Source organism: Megascapheus bottae, chromosome X, assembly GCF_031878675.1.
Source record: "Megascapheus bottae isolate mThoBot1 chromosome X, mThoBot2.hap1, whole genome shotgun sequence".
Lineage (NCBI taxonomy): Eukaryota > Metazoa > Chordata > Mammalia > Rodentia > Geomyidae > Megascapheus > Megascapheus bottae.
Window position 1 is genome coordinate 79282664 of NC_143547.1, and position 22397 is coordinate 79305060.

The 22397-nt window shown below is 38.7% G+C and overlaps 1 protein-coding gene across 1 annotated transcript in view; it reads left to right on the forward strand.

The window, feature by feature from the left end:
* Nucleotides 1–5538: 5538 nt before the first annotated feature.
* Nucleotides 5539–22397, forward strand: part of Wdr44 (WD repeat domain 44) — a 90993-nt gene continuing 74134 nt past the window's right edge. The window contains exon 1 of the mRNA XM_090325909.1: nt 5539–6011. Within this exon, the coding sequence (XP_090182035.1) occupies nt 5935–6011 (77 nt within the window). The 5' untranslated portion in view covers nt 5539–5934. The remainder of the gene's footprint in view (nt 6012–22397) is intronic.

The following is a 22397-nucleotide window of genomic DNA, read 5'->3' on the forward strand; positions in this document are numbered from 1 at the left end:
GCCATAACTGACAAAAAAAATTTCTGTTGGTGGTTTCTTCAAATTTATTGAGCAGTTTAACAAATAGTCAAACAAATTAACAGTTCAATAGTTTTTAATAAATACTACTGGCATTTATTGAACTATTATAGAAACTAAAGTATATCTACAGTAGGCCCATGACTTATAAGCATACAAGACATTGCAGATAATTTTCAGATCTTAATTTTTATGCAAATATTCAAATATATAATGGGTTATATATGTTCATTCAGTATTTTCAATTGTGAGTGACATTCGACATAGTCACTAGAAAATTCAGTCTTTACACAAAAGTACAAGTAAGGCACAAGTCTCCTGTTTTAATCAGCAACCCAAGATTAGCACCATCAATCCTTCATGAAAATTCTGCAAGAATTCTCTACATATGCAGTTATACACACATAGAAAAATGGGTAAATGATTTCTCATGAATGTAGTATCCTATAACATCTGCTTTTATTTAACATATCTGGGGATCTTCTCATGCAAATGAATATAGTAATTTTTACCAAAGAACTAATAGTAAGAATGTTGCTCCTGTCTTCTAGTGTCCTTTCCTTGTAAAATCACTCATTGCATAATCCATGTAATATGAATGAGGAAGACAATCAAGATCCACTTTCTCCACTTGGTGTGTGGCAGCATATCAATTAACCCAGGCCTGACAAATCAGTTTTCTTATGTCCCTAGTTAGGGGCTTCCTAAGTCTCCTTGAAACTTAATATCTAAAAGACAGTTGAAGAACATCCTACTTCCTTAAGGATTGAGTATTAACATATTATAATCTGAATTGATATTTACTAACTACAGGAAGGAAGCTATTTGCAATAGAAAAATTAAGACTGGATCACAGAGTTAGCAAAAGACGAGAGATGAACTTCAGGAGAGTACTGACCTAGATTGAGCCCAGAGGCAGTCATAGCTAAACAAACTTCATCTGCAATACTGTCTTGTCCAGCTATAAAGTGACCATTCCTCAAAATCACTCCACTGTGAAAAATGGATAAATAAAAGCTACAGAGATGCAGAGTGCTGGTGATTCATCCCTTTAATCCTGGCTGCTCTGGCAGCAGAGATCTGAGGATCTCAGATTGGGCAGGAAAGGCCCTGAGGCTGTTATTCCAATTAACAACAATAGCAAAAAAAAAGCCAGAGGCTGGGAGGTAGTTCAGTGGCAAAGTGCTTGTTTTGTAAGTAGAATATCCTGTATTCAATCCTCAGAACCGAAAAAGAAAAGACAAAACAAAACAAAGACTGACCAAAAAAAAAAAGCAAATACCCAGAATTAGAGCTATGGCTCAAGTAGTAGAGGACTAGCTGTGAGCAGATAAGGTCAGGGACAGCACCCCTTTCCTGAGTTCAAGCTCCAGAATTGGCACCAATAAAAAGCTACATGAAGCGGGGCCTATGAGCTGTACTAGACATTGATGAAATGGTACTAAGGAGCACAAGGGTGGTGATGGGAGGGAGGGAATGAAAGAAAGGAAGGAAGGGAGGAAGGAAGGAAGGAAGGAAGGAAGGAAGGAAGGAAGGAAGGAAGGAAGGAAGGAAGGAAGGAAGAAAGAAAGGAAAAGAAAAGAAAGATAGAAAGAAAGAACAACTAATACTAAGCAAAGGAAAGAAATGTATATATCACCCAATCTGGAAGAAATAGTTTTATTGTTAATATCCAAAGAGTTAAACTTTTTTCTTATGTAAAATTTGAGGTGTGTTTTTTGTTTTGTTTTGTTTGGATGTTTTGGTTTGAGTCAGTCATGGGACTTGAACACTGGGCCTTGGCACTGTCCCTGAGCTCTTCAGCTCAAGGATAGCGGAGTTACAGTACCACTTCCAGTTTTCTGGTGGATGACTGGGAATAAGAGTCTCAAAGACTCTCATGCCTGGGGTGGCTTTGAATTGTAATCCTCATATCTCAGACTTTTGAGTAGTTAGGATTACAGTTGTGAGCCACCAGTGCCATTTATTAATTTTGTAGATTAGAATGATGATGCTTATCATTGTGAAAGTTAAAATGTGTTTGTGATAAATCTTTGGAGGAAAAAAGCTACAAGACTTATGAAGAAAGTGGAGTTAGGGGTACAATATTCAAAAACAGCATCATTGATCTACACTATATACAAAACCTAAGAACCCAACAAAATGGTAGTACAAGTTTACACATGCTTACTAGGTAGAATATACTATAATAAATATGCCACTGCAAATATCTGAAGTAAATTTTTGGAGTGGCTATCAGAAAGGTTGCACTTAGTGAGTTACTATGAAGTGGTGGTAAGAATATAATCTGATGGGGCTGGGAGCATAGTCTAGTGGTAGAGTGCTTGCCTAGCATGCACGAAGACTTGGGTTCGATTCTTCAGTATCACATATACAGAAAAAGCCGGAAGTTGTGCTGTGGCTCAAGGGTAGAGAGCTAGCCTTGAGAAAGCCCAAGGACTGTGCCTAGGCCCTGAGTTCAAGCCCCAGGACTGGCAAAAAGAAGAGAAGTATATAATCTGAAGGCTGTAACACCAGTTATAGATAGATAGATCATAGTTCAAATATACAACACACAGAAATTGCTGATAAGACTTCCATTTTATGGATTCCATTTGTCTTGATTCAGCTTTCACCTAGTATTTTTTTTGGCCAGTGAAATTGTTCCTAAGGATATGTGAGACCAGGGCTGGGAATGTGACTTAATAGTAGAGTGCTTGCCTAGCATTCATGAAGCCATGGGTTCGATTCCTCAATATCACATAAACAGAAAAAGCTAGAAGTGGTGCTGTGGTTCAAGTGGTAGAGCTCTAGCTGTGAGCACAAAAGAGATTCAGGGACAGAGCCCAGGCCCTGAGTTCAAGCCTCAGGACCAGCAAAAGGAAAAAAAAGAAAAAGAAAAAGAAAGAAAATGTGAGAACAGTGCTGGTAATGAGGCTTAGTGTTGGAGTGCTTTCCTAGCATACATGAAGCCCTGGGTTCCATTCCTCAGTAACACATACACAGAAAAAGGTGGAAATGGTGCTGTGGCACAAGTGATAGAGTGCCAGCCTTGAGCAAAAGAAATTCAAGTACAGTGCCCAGATCTGGGGTTTACGCCCCAAGATTGGCAAAAAAAAAACAAACAAAAACCATTTTATATTTAACTTTAACCATTCTGTATATCACCTTTATGATAACAATAAAAAGGAAAAAAATTCATCTGAAAAGAAAATGCATTATTTATCTTATGCTTAAATTGTTCTCTAATATATTAAACACAATTGAACAAATGTGATAGAAATCTATATTTGATTTTGCAAGCTAATAAATTCCCTTCTTCTATTTAAGACAATCTGAGTTATCTTTCTTGCACAACACTGAACAATAGCAAATGCATGAATACATAGTATTCTTCATATAATAATGTATTTTGAATTTCAGGCTTGCTTTTCTCTGTCTCTTAATACATTTCTAGAGTTTAAGTTCTTGGTTGCTCAATGATTGAAAACTCCAATAAACATTCACATGAACTATCATGAAGAAGGTAAACTGAACCTGGAATCTGGTGGCTCACACCTGTAATTCTAAATACTCAAGATGCTGAGATCTGAGAATCACAGTTCAAAGCCAGTCCCAGCAGTAAAGTCTGTCACACGGTTTTTTTCCAATAAATCAACAGAAATGACTGGCCGTTTTAGATGTTTGGTTTTTTAAAAATTAATTAATTAATTAACTTTTCTGGTCCTGGGGCTTGAACTCTTGGCCTGGGAACTCCCTGAGCTGCTGCTGCTTTGTGTATGTGTGTGTGCATATGTGACAGTCCTGGGGTTTGAGCTCAGGGCCTGAGCACTGTCCTTGGGTTTCCTCAAGGCTAGAGCTCTACTACTTGAGCCAAAGCACCACTTCTGGCTTTTTCTATGTATGTGGTACCAAGGAATCGAACCCAATTGGGGGGCAATGCAAAGGTCCTGAGACTCTTATCTACAATTAATCACAAGAAAACGGGAAGTGGGGCTATGGCTCAAGGGTAGGGCGGTAGCCTTGAGCTGAAGAGCTCAGGGACAGCGCCCAGGCCCCTCCCCCCCAAATTTTTTAGAATACAAAATTAAATAATCATTAGGCTTTGACAAAGGTTTATACCCTAAGACTCCACAAATCAGTTAGTTGCAATTGTGGAAATGATAATGATTTGAAAGACAAGTTTTGTTTTGTTTTTAAGGAAATTATTTGACAATCGAATTAATCTGTCCTAAATTTATTTGGCAGTTGTATCTGATGTGGATTGAATGAATTTATGTATCAGTATTTACCTCATATAAACAATTAGACATTTAGTTAAAAAACTATTAGAAAATTAGCTTATGGAATGTTTTTTCATAAATACCTGATTGTGTTATAGAATATACAATATATGGTATTTGAATTTATACAAATTCATCAGATCTCACTAGATATTGCCTGAGATTAATTTAGAAGAGATTTGGAAACCCTGTATAGGCTTTCTTAAGGACAATTCCCTGTGCGCAATCTAATCGTTTTTTTTTTTTTTTTCTCCCATCATGAGTATCAGTTGAGGGTCTGGGCAAACAACTCCAACAGCCTTAGGTGTCATTCCGTGGGTGAAAGAAATGTATGTCATTCACAATTGATCAAAACGTCAATAGTATTACTGGTAGCCAATGAATAACCCTGTTCTTTATAGAAAGCATATACTGGTGTTTAAAAAAACACTATTCTATTGTCATCACTTGACATATAGACAGTCAAAGATTACAACTGAGTTACTGTATTATCCTTGCAATAGAATCTGCTCCGCAGATATTTACCATTTGGCTGAAGTACATGTTGGGCACTATGCCACTTGTTACATTAATGGGCAGCAATGGAAATGGGTGGAGAATACCTAACTGGAAGCCTTACAATGGCTCAACTCCAACTGTAAATCTATCATTACTCTATGGAACTGGGACACTCCCTGTGTATATTTCATGGACACCGCTCTCTGGTCAGCTGGATCATATGTAGGAATCTCAAAGATTTTTAATTGAATAGGACAAGGTTATCTCTGTAACCTTAGGGGTAGTGAAGCTGAGAACGCCCTAGAGATGGGTATTTCTAGCTTGGATAAGACAGCGTATGTACAAACCAAAATACCCAAACCAACGTTTGCGTTCTGCATATCTTCATAAGAAAACAAAAGCTGCATACTGAAAACCATGTGTCTCAAAAAGCCTCTCTTCTGACCTGTGGAGTAACTCCCAACAGCACACCGAACCACACCTAAGTCCCAAGCGCGCACTCCAAACCAAGAAACTCAGTGGCTACAGCGCAGGTTTAGACTCCGCCCCTTACCAGACTCATCTCCCTCTCTTGTCGACTATTTCCGGCCCCCACTAAATGTGCTCATGGCGCTTGCGCTGTTTTGATAGGCTTCTGGTCTATCATTAATCAGAGCTCTGCCGCTCTAGGACCGCCCCCGCCACCTCTTCGCTCCGCCCACGCCTTCCTGGCTCCTCCCGAAATCTCGCGAGGGTAAGGACGCGTCGGTATTTTGCGTGCAACTAGCTCTCTCCCAGCTGCTGCAATTGCATCGAAAGAAATTGGAGCTGCTGTCGCCGGGCACGTCCGCCCTCCCCCCACTCCGGAGAACCACCGCCTCTTCTCTGGTGCTGCTTATACACCTATCGCCAGGAGCGCCGGCAGCCACAATCCGTGGACTCACTGCCGCCTCCTCCGGCAGCCACTCTGCAGGTCATTCCCCGCAGCCGGGCAACTGAGAGCGACCCCCTGTCGCTATCCGGCGCCTCACTCCAAATCTTTTACTCCCTCCTCAGCCTTCTCTGGGATTCAAGCAATCTCCAGTGTCGCCGGGGTGGAGGACGACAAGGAGGGGACCAGAGAGTCACTCTTCCTCCAGGCGGCGTCGGCCCCCTCACCCGCGGGTGTGTCTTATAAATGGCGTCGGAAAGCGACACGGAGGAATTCTATGATGCCCCTGAAGATGTGCACCTAGGGGGAGGCTACCCTATAGGGTAAGTAACTTAAGCCATGGCCCACAAGTCCCGCATCCCAGGCCCCCAGGCCCCCGTTTTACCCTGCGCCTCCCCCCCACCTCCCCACCGCCAAATACCTCTCCCAAGTCCCACTGTGTCCGCCACAGCTGTTCCCCTCAAGCTCTCAGAACCCGGACTGGGTTTCTTAAGGCTGGCTGACTGGGTGGTAGGAGGATGAAAGTACCTTGGGTATCCCCCCCATACCTTTCCTGAGTGAACAGCATCAAGACACACTCAGATCCCTTTTCCCAGTGGTATCCAGCCTCCCAATGGACAGCTATATGCCTGAAAACCAGAAATACATATTTGTGGGGTTCAGAGTTTACCTTTCAAACATCCGTTTTGGCCTCAGGGTCCATGGATTGAAGGAGCAGTAATCGGAAGAATTACACTTGCAGTGTTTTGGTTCTGTTTGACCGCTAACTTACCTATCCATTTCAGCGGTATTGTAACTCTTCCCTATTTATCGTCCACTTTTCCTTGCACAGAAAGAGTGGGACAAGGTTGGATATTTATCTTACGAAGTCCTCTAGCCAATTTTTCAAGATCGACCGTTTTACTAAAATAGCCTCTTACTGTGAGCCAAAGGAAATCGCGGGCAAGGTCCTTACCATTAGAATAATGTGATCTAAGAGTAGCCGGAAACAAATGTACACAACTAACTACAGAAATGCAAACAAGTGCTGAGTAATCTGGGGTTTGGAGGGTAGCCTCAGCTTACTGCCCTTTATCTAATTTTGCAACATGCTTTAGTGGTGATTAATATGAGTAATTTGTACTAGGAAGTACAGTAGTGAGAAGTGCTTCGCTTGACCAGGACTCCTAACTTGCTTATCCACTCTTCAACTTTGCAAACGATGTTTGAAGCGATTCCACTCAACTTTTCTATTGTGTGTCTGAAACTACAGACAGAAATATCTTCTCATGCTGTAGGACCTTGAGAATTGATCAAATTAGTGTGTACATAGTACATGACTCTGTTCCACTGCCCTCAATTCTCTGCTTACTGTATTGTACAAATAGACTGACTTAAAGTTATTTGTACATTCTAGGAATTCTAAAATCGAATGTATTGTGAATAGCATATAGTTATATCAACAAAATCAGAAAGAAATCTATGTTGGTAAATTACATGTAAATGCATGTTTGTACCATCGACCTTCACATCACTATTGTGACATTTTGTGGTGGTAATGATGGCAATGCATCTCATGAAAATTTAATGTATGATACAAGTTCTTGACCACATACTAAACACTAAAGAGTGCATTTTGATTTTCACATATTTTAGATACTCCTGAAATTTGTATGTCTGTGTGTGCATGTTGGATTAGAAAAAGAGAATCAGTTTACAAGATTATTACTAGTTTGAATTTGGATATTGTTCCTTCTTATGAACTCTTTTTTTATATGCCAGTCCTGGGCTTGAGCTCAGGGCCTGAGCACTGTCCTTAGGACTTTCTCAAGTCTAGAGCTCTACCACTTGAACCCCAGCACTACTTCTGGCTTTTTTCTATGCATGTGGTACTGAGGAATTGATCCCAGGTCTTCATGCATGCTAGGCAAGCACGCTACCATTCGAGGCCTGGTCCTGGATATTGTTCTTTTTGACCAAATAAAATAAATTGAATCTAGAAGGATATTTATCTGAGGACCCATGTAAACTCTTTAGTATCTGGCACAGACAAAATGTTCAAATATTAATTCCTTTTCCTGCCTTTCTTGGCATTAGTCAGTTTGTTAACTTTATACAGTGCTTTCTACTTTGGAAGGGATTGTACACAACTTGAAGCTATTTGCTTACTTAAACCAAATGAGTCATTTTGATACAATTGATAATCTTCTCCCTGAGATAATGTAACTTCTCAAGCACTTGATACTGAGAAAAACCTTTTTTTTATTTTGTGGATTGTGAGGCTTGAACTCTTGGCCTGGGCGCTGTCCCTGAGCTTTTCAGCTCAAGACTAGTGCTCTTACCACTTAGAGCCACAGCACCACTTCTGGTTTTCTGGTGGTTAATTGGAGATAAGAGTCTCATGAACTTAAGTGCCCAGGCTGGCTTTGAAATGCAATCCTCACACCTCAGCCTTGTGAGTTGCTAAGATGACAGAAGTGAGCCACCAGTCCCCAGCTCAAAATCTTTCTTTTTTTTTTTACGTTGCTTGGGATCCAGCTTCCTAATTTTAACACTAACCTGAACAAACACTGAGCATAAGTGTGTATAGAATTCTGGAAATAAAATTATACGACCAATTTGGATTATGTCTCTCCAACCAGTGTATTGAGTGGATTGGGAAGAAAATAGACTTGTGGAGAATTGCATCTGAAAACAACTATTGATATTGAGAGGACTGTAAGGAAGTGAAGTAGCGTCATTTGCATTTTCCTCTGTCCTTTGTCATTTGCATGAACTATTGTGAGAAGACTCAGCCACACAGAAAACAACCTAGCGATTCTGTGAGAAATTTTGATTTGTGGAAACAGGTGGCATCCCTACATATTTGGTTACCTCAACTCCAACTGTCTAATGTTCATGAAGGAATGTCACAGTGTAAAAACTCTTAAGAGTTTAATAGACTCAAGAGTTTAATAGAACACATTGATGTTTCTTGATGTTGTATAATTTGGAAGTATGCAAATGATATCACCAAATTGTGGTAAATTGAATAGGCAGCTGAAAATTTGTTTAATTAATCAGCAGAATTTAAATAATTTCTTAAATTTAATTACTCTTGTCAGCTTTATCTTTCTCCTCTTTGAAAGCAACTTTAATAAGCTAAAGTCAATTTTTTTTATGAAGAGTTTAGATGCAGTCGACATCTCCATCCAAAATGGGCCATTTTCTCTTGTGTTACATTTATTATGCTTCATTTTAATTGGTATTTCATATCCAGTTTCCTTGTACTTATTTCATATAAGGAACCTCAGATTCAAAAATTAAGAGACACCAAGACATGTGGAAGGGTATCAATGTATGTGAATTAATGCACCTTCTATCTGGCAAATATCATGTAACTCTTTTATTAAATACAATAAAAAAACATTAAAACCAAAAAAACAAAAATTAAGAGACTTCTTAAAAGACACAGCCTTAAGTAGCACAGCTGGGTTTTGAAACTAGCTCCTTATACTGTAGGGCAGCATTTTTTTTCTAGCACAACAATTGCTACCCCACACTGTGTGGAAATAAGTAACAAAGATAGAGGAGTCCAATAGATTCAAAAGTGAAATGTCTTAGGATTGATCTGCTAAATGAACCATTGCATATATTTAAAATCAGCATTTCAGTTTTCTTGAGTTGAGATTACCACTTTCTCATTCAAGAATGTATATTTTTGTTTAATCAGATGGGTATTTTGTATGACCAAAATCTTATTCAGCTAAGAGGAACGTCTAGTTAAAATTTTATACAACGTTAAAACTGAAGCCCAGGGCTAGGAGTGTTGCCTAGTGTTTGAGTGCTTGCCTAGCATGCACGATGCCCTGGGTTCCTTAGTACCACATACACAGCAAAAGCCAGAAGTGGTTCTGTGGTTCAAGTGGTAGAGCACTAGCCTTGAGAAAGCCCAAGGACAGTGCCCAGGCCCTAAATTTCAAGCCCCAGGACAGGCAAAAGAGAAAAAAGAAACTGAAGCACAGAGAGGAAAAGTGATTTGTCCATGGTGCCACAGCAAACTAATGACAAAATTAGGGCTAGAGTCCAGAGCAGTTTCTCAATCTAGTCTTCTTTCTGCCACTATGTTTAATACAGCAGGAAAAGGAAGTGGAACTTTGTGATAGTAAAAAAGAGCCCCGGACTGTGAGTCATTTCATTTCCTCATCTTAAATTGAGATTACATTTTTTGAACCCTTCCAAACAGTGTCATCGTCTGTCATTGTATTGAGATTTAATAGTATGCCTTTACAGATAAGCTTATGTTATTGGAAAATCTGTATTTTATGTTGTACATACATATTTTTTTTCCTTTTAGTTTAACAGACTTGATGCCTTTTGTAGTGGTTCAAGATCTATGGGCTTGAGTTATTTACTGTGTAAATATTCTCCCTACAAATTCTAAAGGCTGTTACTAAGAATGTGTTATAAAAATAAATGTAATGAGCTACACAACTTGTGGGCAAGGGCAGAAGGGAGAATCTAGAAGAAAGTTAGGAATGGATGACATTGTCCAAAAGAGAAATTACCTTCCATACAACCTTAATAATAACAATACAATTATATTTTAACATTAAAGGTAACATTTCAAACACTCAACTTTTGTAATGATACCCAAAGTATTGTTTGAGGCCTTAGAAGAAACAGAATCATATGGAGATCATGTAGCCCAAGGGCCCCCCACACCTTTTTTGTTTTTGCTGGCTATGGAGCTTGAACTCTGCGCCTGAGTTTTGTCCCTGTACTTAACCATTTCCAGTTTTCTGGTTAATTGACGATGAGTCACATGGACTTTCCTGCCTGGGCTGGCTTTGAACTGCATTCCTCAGATCTTAGCCTCCTGAGTAGGTAGGGTTATACAGTGAGCCACCAGCACATTTAACCGAAAGTGAAACCTATGCTCAGAGAAAGGAAATAACATATTGCTGATCAGTGGTATAGTTAGAAATAGAACCCAAGTCTCTTGGTTCCTGTATCATTTGATAATGCTCCCATGACTGGAAGAAGGGAGAATAATAGATAATCCTACTACAGATTGTTAACACATCTACTATTAGCTAAGCAGCTAAGATCCTTTACTATCTAACATGACAATGCTTTGCCTGTCAAAGGACCTGGACAGTGTTGAGATCCTAACTATTGCTTGCTAATATATTTCAAGTCAAGAAGAAAAATGGTTGCAGAATAGCTTATATAAGAACAGTGGTTATATTATTTTGTTTTACTTTATGAGTGTCAAATGCAGTCAAATCATGTTAAGATTGGAATATTGGCAAAATCTTTTAAGTCATGGAAATTGAGATCAAAGTGTGTGGAAGAATTTTTAGATCTAAAAATCATCAGAAAGTTGCTCAGCTTTGTTGAAAACACGACATTATAATCATTTGTCCTTGAAGTGAACATTTATATGACGCTTTTCATTTGTTTTTTGGTTTGTTTGGTTTTGAGACAGTATCTCATTTTGTAACTCTGGCTGGCCTCGAACTCAGTCTTCCTGTCTTAGCCTCCCAAGTGCTAGTATTACTAGTGTATACCAACATGCCTTGTTCAGGTTTTAGTTTTAAAATATTGGTGTGACACAAATTAGGAAAATTTTCTTTGTAGTTGGATGTTTATGAGTTGGCATTTAATGGATTTCTGTCAACTTTGTAGATTGATAGAAATATAAGTGCTGTTTAATTACACTCCTAACACTGAAGTAGAGGAAAACTATATATATACTTATTAGAGATTTAAGTTCTAAATTTAGTGATCTCCAACTGTCAATAGGTGACTCATGGAGGTAGGACAGTTGATGGCAGTGTGGCAATTTGGGGGTTCAATTTGAATGTATACACTCTTTTTTTGCCAGCCTTGGGGCTCGAACCCAGGGCCTGGGCACTGTCCTTGAGCTTCTTCAGCTTGAGCCACAGCATTGCTTCTGGCTTTTTCTGTTTGTGTGGTACTGAGGTGTCAAACACAGGGCTTCATACATGCTAGGAAACTATTCTTCGACTAAGCCACATTCCTAGTCCAATTTATACATTCTTATAAGTCAAAAACTATTCTGTTCTTATGATAGCCTCCCTCATAATATAAAATGAATAAAATACAATTTAAAAAATGTTAAAAAGGATGTGTTCTCCTCCGTTTATTGTTAGAACTTTGACAAAGTTAGATCAGTTGTTACATCTCTTTAAGAACTGTTTCTTCAGTGTACTGTGATTATAGTCTTGGTAGTTGCTCCCTGGGTTTGCAGTGGTAGTAAGTAGAAAAAATGAGGAAAAGATCATACAGGTTGTGATGATAGAAGCAGAGGAGGTAAAAGCAATCCCAGCAGGGAGTGTAGGGTCCAGGTTCTATGATGCTGCTTCCTGGGGCCTGGATAACTGAAATAGCACAAATCCTACCACTTACTATTGTAGACATGTACATTCATAGTGTGAGTTCAGTAATTTTTTCTAAAATAGATTAATAACTTGCAAGAAGTACTTCAAGGATTACTTAAAGTGTAAAAATTATAGCTATTTTATGGTGCCCTATTTAACATGATAGCCTAAGTTTCTGTTGTCTATTCAGAGCTAAGCTTATTTTTATATATAAACTTCAGATATTATTCAGCTTAGTTGGGGACTGGGAGTTTGGCCTACTGGTAAAGTGCTTGCCTTCAATTCCTTGGTACCACATACATAGAAAAAGCTGGGAGTGGTGCTGTGGCTCAAGTAGAGCACTTACCTTGAGAAAGCCTAAGGACAGTGCTCAGGCCCTGAACTCAAGCCCAGGACTGGCAAAAAAAAAAAACCAACACCTTTAGTTGGTTGCTCTCATTTCCTATTCAGAATGGAACTGTATTATTTCAAACTGAGCAGTGTTTATGTTAATCTGTCATTTCATGATTCAATTTTGAGGAAAAAGCACCTAACACAAACAGTGGGCCTCATATCTGATAGCACCCCAATGATTTTTTTCCCAGTCTGTGTATAGTTTATCTTGGTTACTACTGTAACCAGTCTATCAGTTAGTCTTCTACTGTTTTGCTTTCTCTGATACTAAGATTACCATATAATCAGGTTCTGTTAAAGGGTTCAGAACTTAGCATTTTATTACCAACTGCAGGTTGACTACTTATTCTCATGGCCACCAATGGCCTTCCTTTACTAATATCAAGTAGGAAAAGATCACTGGTGACCACTTAGGAAATATACTTCCATATAGGACTTTCAGACTCAATAGCAACTCTAATTAGGTGAAGTACCTTGATCAAGTATCTTGATTCACCAGCAACTACCAAATAAATAATCAGGCTTTGAACAAAAAAGGTATTTATAAACTAGAAAGGATGTTTGGCCTTTAGATGAGTTCAATCTAATTTGAGAAAAATATATAGGTAATATTAGCTTTTGCAGCCTTTGGGTAAAAAGGAAAGGACTGAATAATTCTATGGCTCTTTAAGTTTTTCATGTTCACTTTGCATACTCATTTATCTCTTAAAAAAAATGAAATGGCAGTGTATGGAGGCGTGGTAAAGTGGGAGCCTTAAGAGAAAAAGCCAAGCGAGATTCTGAGGCCCTGTGTTCTAGCCCGAGTGCCACACCCTCAAAAGTTGATCATGTAAGCTGGGTGCTAATATTTTATGCCTGTTATCCTAGCTACTCAAGACTGTAGATTTAAGGATCATAGTTTAAGCCATAGTCTCTCCTTCAAAACTTATGTACCTAAAATATGTAGCTCTAAATTATAGTTATGTTTACTTGTCTTGCTGAAACATGATACCAAGGACATATTTGGAATATTTCAGTATATTTCAGTTGTTTTTTGGTACTCATGTTTGCTAATATTGCAAGGTGTAACTATAGCGTCTAAATGTACACTTGATCTCTTGGGTTAACAAAATTAGAGATGGTTATTTTGTCAATGACTTTAAAACAGTATTGGCATCATTCTCATAGGTAACATAGTCCATTTCTTTTTATAAGTCTGAAGGAAGCTGAGCCTAGTAACTTCTTGCAGCCATCCTGGTGCCTCTTGCTAGCAGAAGGAAGTTATCTACTTCCACCCAAGAGCTAAAATGCCAAAAGGTGAGAGAGGCCATTCATTGAATGCAAATGCCTAGCTCAAGGTCTGCTAAGAACCCAGCTTCATAGAAATGCAAATGACAAAGCCTCCACAAAGGTTTGCTTGTGATGAATGGGGGTCTGAGGACTGAGATTGTGGTGCCTCCCAACCCCCAGGTAATGGGTTTGCTTGAATCCCTGGAGGCTGGGGTAGGCACTGGACTGATGGGTTACTAGACTGTCAGTCCAGTGCTTGGGACTGGGAGTTTCCTGTGACCCTGTCCTGACCTTATTTAGGCCTACACCAGCGTAGTCACCATTATGCTGAGCTCCAACTTTGCATCACCATAGCATCCAGTTCAGCTGTCCATTGGCGCTGAATTGGTTTGTTGGTATTGTTTTAGTTCTTTCTTTCCTCTCTGGCCTGTCTGCTAACTGTATTAAGTGTATTTTCTAACTGCTGGTCTTTGAGATAGGAGTCCACCATGCAGTTACTGGCTTTTAATAAAGATTGCAAGATTAAACTCTCAAAATGTGGCTTCTCTGTATTCTCACCTTACAAAAAATCTAACTTAAATTTAAATATTTAGCTGTATATAAAGTTATGCAACATGATCATGTTTCAGTATTTGTACACATTGAATAAAATCTTTTTGTTTGTTTGTTTTCTTTCGGTCTGTCATGGGGCTTGAACTCTAGGCTTGGGTACTGTCCCTGAGCTCTTCAGCTCAAGGCTAGTGTTCTAACTGTAAGCCACAGTGCCACTTCCAGTTTTCTGGTGGGTAGAGATGAGTCTCATGTACTTTGGTGTTGGGCTGGCTGTGAACCCAGATCCTCAAATCTTAGCCTCTTGAGTAGCTAGGATTACAAGTGTGAGCCACCAGTGCATATCTAAACTGTATTTGGTCATATTGTGTAATCCTTAAATCTGAGTGAACTCATTCTCCTTTTCATGTCTTTATGATAAAAAAAATAACCAAAATTGGGGACTGGGAGTTTGGCCTAGTGATAGAGTCCTTGCCTAGCATGCATGAAGACCAGGATTGGATTCCTTGGTACCACACACATAGAAAAAGCCAGAAGTGGTGATGTGGCTCAAGTGGTAGGGGCTCTAGCCTTGAGAAAGCCCAAGGACAGAGTTCAGGCCCTGAGTTCAGTCCCCAGGACTGGCAAAAAAATCATTTTTCTAGCTTTTAAAAAATACTATACTGTATCTTAATATCTTCTGCCACCTTGTTAGATAATCACACACCAGAACTTGTGGGGGTTGGGGGTTTGGGCCCTAGCTCCATTTCTTGCCTTTTGGTGGTTAATTGGACATTGAGTCTATCCTGCCTTGGCTTGGTTTCAACTTTGATCCTCATATCTCAGCACACTTGGGAGCACCAGCACCAGGCCACACCAGAACTTCTTGCTCACTTACCTTAATGTAACTAAATATTTATTAATCATTCTTTTTCCATTCTACCTTTACTTCTTGTTTGTCCAGCCTCTGGACAACTATTCTATTCTCAACTTCTATTAAGTCTATTTTTCTTAATAAATGAGATCATTCTGTATCTTGCTTATTTTTATTTACCCATCATGACCTCCATTTTCAACCATGTTGTCACAAATGACAAAGTTTTGTTCTTTTTATAACTGAATACCATTCCATTGTATATCAGTACTGCGTTTTTAATCCATTTATCTGCTGTGGATACTTAGGTTGTTTCCACTTCCTGTCTATTGCAAATAATACTGCATTGAACATGGGTTTGACTTCATGCCCTTTGGAGAGTAGTAGGATTACTAGATCATATGATAGTTCTGTTTTTACTTTTGCGGAACTTCCATGGCGATTTCCATAATGGCTGTACTACTTTATATTCCCAACAATAGAGCATAAAGGTTCCTTTTTTCCCCCATCCTCACCAGTGCTTCCCATAATTTTTTGACAAGTATAGTTGGAGGAAAATCAATACTTCATTGTAGTTCTGATTTGCATTTTACTGCTGATAAGTGATGTTGAATATTTTTTCATGTGCTTATTGATAATTTGTCTTTTTAGAAACATCAATTTATGTCTGTTGCATATTTTAATTTTATTATTGGTGTTTTGTTCTACTGAGTTTGTTTTCTTTGTATGTTTTGGTTGGTAGACTTCTGTCAGATGTGTAGGTTACAATTATTTGCTCCCTTTTTGTACTTTGTTTCTTTAATTTGCTGATTGTTTCCTTTGCTGTATAGAAGCTTTCTAGGTTGACATCATTTCAGTTGTTAGTTTATTCATTTGTCTTTTTGGAGTCCTATCCAGAAAATCATTGCCTGTACCAATATCTTTTTTATTATACTTGTGTTTTGAACTCAGGGCCTTGTACTTGCAACATAAGTGTTCTACCACTTGAGCCATGCTTCCAGCTTCTTCTGGCTGTGGTTGTTTTTGAGATAGAGTCTTTTTATGCTTGAAAGGTCCATACTTCAATCCTATTAGTGCTTTCTTTTTTGTCACTACGATAACAGGTAGTAACCACTACATCGAATCATTGTTTTCTCTATAGCACATGATTACAAGTACATGCTACCTGTCCTAGCTGTTCGTTGAAATGGATTTTTAATTTTTTCCCATTTGCCTCAAACTTAGATCTCTGATCTCCACCTCCTACATAGCCAAGATTATAGACTTAAAACTACTTGCCTGAGCTGGGTACAGTGGTTCACACCTGTAATCCTAGCTACTTGGGGGAGGCTGAGATGGGAGGTTGAGATCTGAGGATGCATTTCAAAGCCAAAGCCAGCACAAGAAGCTCTTATCTCCAATTAAACACTAAAAAACCGGAAGTGGCTCTGGCTCAATGGGTAGGACAGTAACCTTGAGCTGAAGAGCTCAGGGACAGTGCCCAGGCCCAGAGTTCAAGCCCCATGATCAACAAGAAAAAAAAAAAACTACTTGCCCGATTTGGTAAAATTTAATCCTACATACTTTTTGTAGGTAATGTAAATGTAATTCATTTTTATATTTATTTTTCAGATATTTTGCTATTGGTATAATAGCAACACCACTGACTTTTATGGTTGTTAGAATTTAGATTTTCAGGTATTAACACTACTTTCTAAAAGCATCAATCCTCTCTATTATTTATCCATTTATTTTTATTTTATTTTTAAATTTTTTTTTGCCAGTCCTGGGCTTGAGCTCAGAGCCTGAGGACTGTCCTTGGACTTTCTGAAGACTAGAGCCCTACCACTTGAGCCTCAGCACGACTTCCAGCTTTTTTCTATGTATGTGGTACCGAGGAATCGAACCTGGGTCGTTGTGCATGCTAGGCAGGCACTCTACCACTAGGCCAAACTTGCAACTCATACCCATTTATTTTTGACAGTATTAGGGTTTGAACTTTGAGCCTTCTCTTCCTAAGCAAGTGCTCTATCACATCCCCCATCCTCTGTGATTAAGTTTATTGTTTTCAACTATGGTCTTTTGTGCTTTTGCCTGAAATTGGCTTCAATTTGTAATCCTACCACTACCACCACCCAAATGGAATGCCTAGAATTACAGTCACTGCCATTTTTTATCCCTGGTATTGGGGTTTGAATTCAGGGCCTTGTGGTTACAATAAAAGTACTCTGTGACTGTAATCCTAGCTACTCAGGATGAAAGTCCATGAGACTATTTATCTCCAATTAACTACCAGAATACCATAACTGGCACTGTGGCTCAAACGGTAGAGCAATAGCCTGGAGCTGATAGAGCTCAGGCACAGCATACAGGCCTACAAAAAAAAGTACTCTGATCATTTGAACCATGTCCCCAGTTCTCTTTGATAGTAAGCTTGTTAGTTTTTGCTTTTGTTAGTAAAGTGATTTTGCCTGTCTTGAATTTCTTTTTAAATCATGATTTAAATCATGTATTGTTGGCCGGGAGTTTGGCCTAGTGGTTAAAGTGCTTGCCTAGCATGCATGAAGACCCGGGTTCGATTCCTCGGTACCACATACATAGAAAAAAGCCGGAAATGGTGCTGAGGCTCAAGTGGTAGAGCTCTAGCCTTGAGAAAGTCCAAGGACAGTGCTCAGGCCCTGAGCTCAAGCCCAGGACTGGCAAAAAAAAATCATGTATTGTTTCCTACTTAAAACTAGGATACATTCTGATAGAGCTTATAGTATTAAATTCTAATAATGCTCAAGGAGACCTTTAATTGCAAAAGTAGACTCAGGAACAGTAACTTTCAACACAAGACCCCTGATCCCCTAAATTTTAAAAATGGGGTAACTGATTTTTTTTTAATCCAAGGGCAAGCTGGGCACTGGTGGCTCACTCCTATAATCCTAGCTACTTTGGAAACTGAGATCTTAAGTATGAAGCCAGCTGGTACAGAAAAGTACATATGACTCATCACCAGTTAACCACTAAAGAGCCAGAAGTAAAGTAGGTGGGTCAGAGCCTGAGGCTTCAAGTTTAAGCCCCAATAATGACACAAAAACAATTCAAGTATATGACTTCTTAAAATTCCTGATTTAAAATTATAACAATTTGTGCCATATATAGGTTATTCCATTATATATTCATTTTTTCCATATATAGGTTTTTCCATTATAGGTTTCTAGTTCAAAACTCACTGAATCTTGGACATTCTTAGTAACCACAGATCAACTTTTCCACAGAAACAATAAATAGTATATGTTGCTGTATTCAGACTCACTTGTCTGCACAAAGTGCAGATCTGGCATTTTGATCACTAAATATATTTAAGAGAGGGGGTGGGAGTGTCCTTTCTTGGCATCGCTCCTCAACCGGTAAAAATAGCTATGGATGAATTTAATATCATAGTCACCTTAAACCTTTCACTAAAAGTGTTTAAATAAAATTAAGAGACTGCAGAAATCATTTATTAATAGTACTATTAACCATATGTTTTTTAATGAACCTGTATTTAATACGTTTATGTACCTATGTCAAACTGAAATGGCAAGTTGAACATTTTTCCCCCAGCCCAATTTTGCTTCTCTCATTGACAACTTTCTTCTTCCTAGTTTACAAAGATTTAAAAAAAATAGTTATTATTAAGGAGTTGTACAAAGGGGGTTACAATTCCCTGAGCCAGGTAATGAGTGCGATGTTTCTTGTCGCTCATCACTAAGAAGTTGCCATGAGAGATGAAATGTAAAGAATGGAAACACTGGGAAAGACTAAAGGAAAATGGAGTTCAGTTAGATACAGTATGAGCATTGGATAGGATTGGTTAGAGTGTCAGTGAAAGTTGGTTACCGGATTAATGAAAGAAGGGCCCAGAGTTTGGCCTAGTGGTAGAGTGCTTGCCTGGCATGCATGAAGACCTGGGTTCAATTCCTCTATACCACATACATAGAAAAAGCTGGAAATGGTGTTGTAGCTCAAGTGGTAGAACTCTAGCCTTGAGAAAACCCAAGGAGAGGGCTCAGGGCCTGAATTCAAGCCCCAGGACTGGCAAAAAAAAAGATTGGTAAGCAGAATGAATTAGACAGTTTTTATAACATTAGTACCTTAATGAGTAAGAATAAGGTGGTTTGTTAGTATTTTGAAGTAGGTCTTTTATCTTTCTTAGACTGGCTTTAAGAGTTATGATAAATGATTTCTATCAAACCTTTTTACTGTTCTGATTATGACCCTGGTCATAGCTCCTGGCTGTTGATTTTAGCTTTTGTCTTAGGAAAATACCCACAGTTGAGAGACAGCAGCATTGGATGGTGTAGGTGGGATTTAGGTTGGTGTGTAGGCATTCTCTGAAGGTTCTACTTCTCTTCATAATTTCTTTTGGTTTGGGTCCTCTTGGCTTTCTCATATCATCACCCATTCGTTCCCAAACTCCACCCTACATTCTAACAGAAGGCAAGTAAAGTAAGGGCTGATCTGTCAATGGTTTGGATTTATGGGACCATTGGAGCCCAGGAATATTCTGTATTCAATAAACATTAAATATTAATCATGAATCTTTGTGAAGTGTTGCCATTAACCTTATATTCTTTTTTTTTTTGCAAGTCCTGGCTTTAGCTGAGGGCCTGAGCACTGTCCTTGGACTTTCTCAAGGCTAAAGCTCTACCACTTGAGCCTCAGCACCACTTCCAGCTTTTCTCTATGTATGTGGTAACAAGGAATCGAACCTGGGTCTTCGTGAATGCTAGGAAAGCACTCTACCACTAGGCCAAACTCCTGGCCCCCAACCCTATACTCTTATCTATTTCTGATAACGTTTTCCAGGAATTAATATGTTAAAAAATATATAGGGGCTGGGAATATAACTTAGTGGCAGAGTGCTTACCTAGCATGCATGAAGGTGTGGATTTGATTCCTCAGCACAATATAAACAGAAAAAGTGAGAAGTGGCCCTGTGGTTAAAGTGGTAGAGCACCAGTGCCCAAGCCTGAGTTCAGTTCCCAGGACTGGCCAAAAAGTATAATGTTACATGCAAAGAATGTCCACTGCCAAAAAAAAAGACAACTTCCATAATGCCAAGTAATGCTAGATTGCTGGATATTCATTTCAAAACTCTTTTACATACATAAACATTTCTAATCATCTAACAAGGGAGAGTTAATGCTAGATCATTTTCAAACAACTTTTATACACATAATCATTTTTGATTACCTTACAAATGCCAACTAATGTTGGATATTAATTTTTTAAAAACATCTACACATCTTAACATGTGATTATCTTGCAAATAGGCTGATTATTGACAGCTCTAGGTGGGACTTCTGTAATTGCTTTGCTTGCTTGTTTTACTGTATGAAAGATTGAACTCAGAGCCTCATCTTTACTAGGCAGGTACTCTGTTGCTGACTGACCCACTCCCCCAAGTCTAGAACCTCAACACTTACAAAGGTTTTGAATTGAGGAATGAAACTAGGTTCCTCCCTACTTTTCCTAAGCTATACACATTTTGCAATGTTACATTTTACATGTGAACCACTATAATGACAAAAATGATTCTCCTACTGCTTTAAAAACCAAAACAATATTTCAATATCTTTCTTGTTAAGCTTTGGAATAATTGATTGTGCTCCTTGCTTCCCAAAGAGCTGGGATCTCAGCACTTAATACCTTGCTCTTGGTGGAAATCAATTTGGATTTCAGTGCCTCCTCAAATTCTCCATTTCTATCATTTTTGTATTTCTTTTTCTATCTGTCTGTCTGTCTATTGCCAGTGCTGTTCCTGTGCTCTTCAGCTCAAGACTAGCGCTCAACCAGTTGAGCCACAGTGTGACTTCCAGTTTTCTAGTAGTTAAGTGGAGATGAGTCTCACAGACTTTCATGCCCAAGCTGGCATTGTACCACAATCCTCAGATCTCAGCCTCCTAATTAGCTAGGATGTCAGGTGTGAGCCATTGGTGCCCAGCTTATTTTTATTTTTTTAACCAGTCCTAGGGCTTGGACTCAGGGCTTGGACACTGTCCCTGAGCTTCCTTTTGCTCAAGGGTACTATACTCCCCTACCACTTGAACCATAGCGCCACTTCCAGTCTTTTCTATTTATGTGGTACTGAGGAATGGAACCTGGGGTTTTATGCATACCATATCACTAAGCCACATTCCCAGCCCCATTTTTCTGTAATTATTTTATACATTTTATGTTGTTTATAAATCTGATTCAAATTCAGAGCACAAGTCACAAATTTAAGACACCTTGTCTCTTTCTCACTTACCCCTTAATATATGTTTTCTAGTAGTCACAATCAGTTTATATTGTGGTTATTAACTTTTTCTACTCAATCATACCTCTATTGGATATCAACTTAATGGCAAAAATGCATTCTTGATACCTGGGTAAATGGAAAGTTGCATGAACAAAAAACTAGGTTGAAAATAGGATTAAGTTATGTTTATAAGTAGTAAGGACTTAAACTTGGCTTGTAAAATGTTTTATGCAGGTAAGAAATCCGGATAATTGAAGATTTTTCTAGACTATCAAATTCTTGATATATATTTCATAAAATGATGTAGAAGTAGAAATTCAAATGCATAAAGTATAAAGTTGAATTTATAAAAAAATGCTTAATATTAAGTCTTACTAAAGGTGTTTCGTTTCCATTATTCATGCTGTTAAGGGAGAAGGTGAATAATTTTGAAAGCTGCCAGTTATACTAGAATCTTAGATTAGTCATGATAATAGATTTTCCTTATTTGAAAAACAAAATGAATGGTTTACTTGGAATTTTTTGTTAATGAGCAGTGAACTCAGAGGGAAAAAAGCAATGAATCTTGAGTCCACGTACTCAGTTCACTGATAATAGAATTGATAGATTTAAAATTTTGGAGGGGTCATGGGGCTTGAACTCTGGGCCTCGGAGCTGTCCCTGAGCTCTTCAACTCAAGGCTACCACCACCTCTTGAGCTACAACCTCACTTGCTGTTTTCTAGTGATTAATTGGAGGTAAGAGCCTCACTTTTTATTTTAGTATCTGGGCTGGCTTTGAACCTCAGATCTCAGCTTCCCAGGCATGAGCCACCGTGCCTGGCTACAATTTTTTTTAAAGGAAGGTTGGATCCTAAGTTTTATTTTATTTTATGTTATTATTATTACTGTTGTTGTTGTTGTTGTTGTTATTAAACTGTAGGCCTGGGCATCATCCCTGAGCTCTTTAGCTCAAGGCTAGCACACTACCACTTGAGCCACAGGGCCACTTCTGGGGTTTTCTGGTGGTTAATTAGAGGTAAGAGATTCAT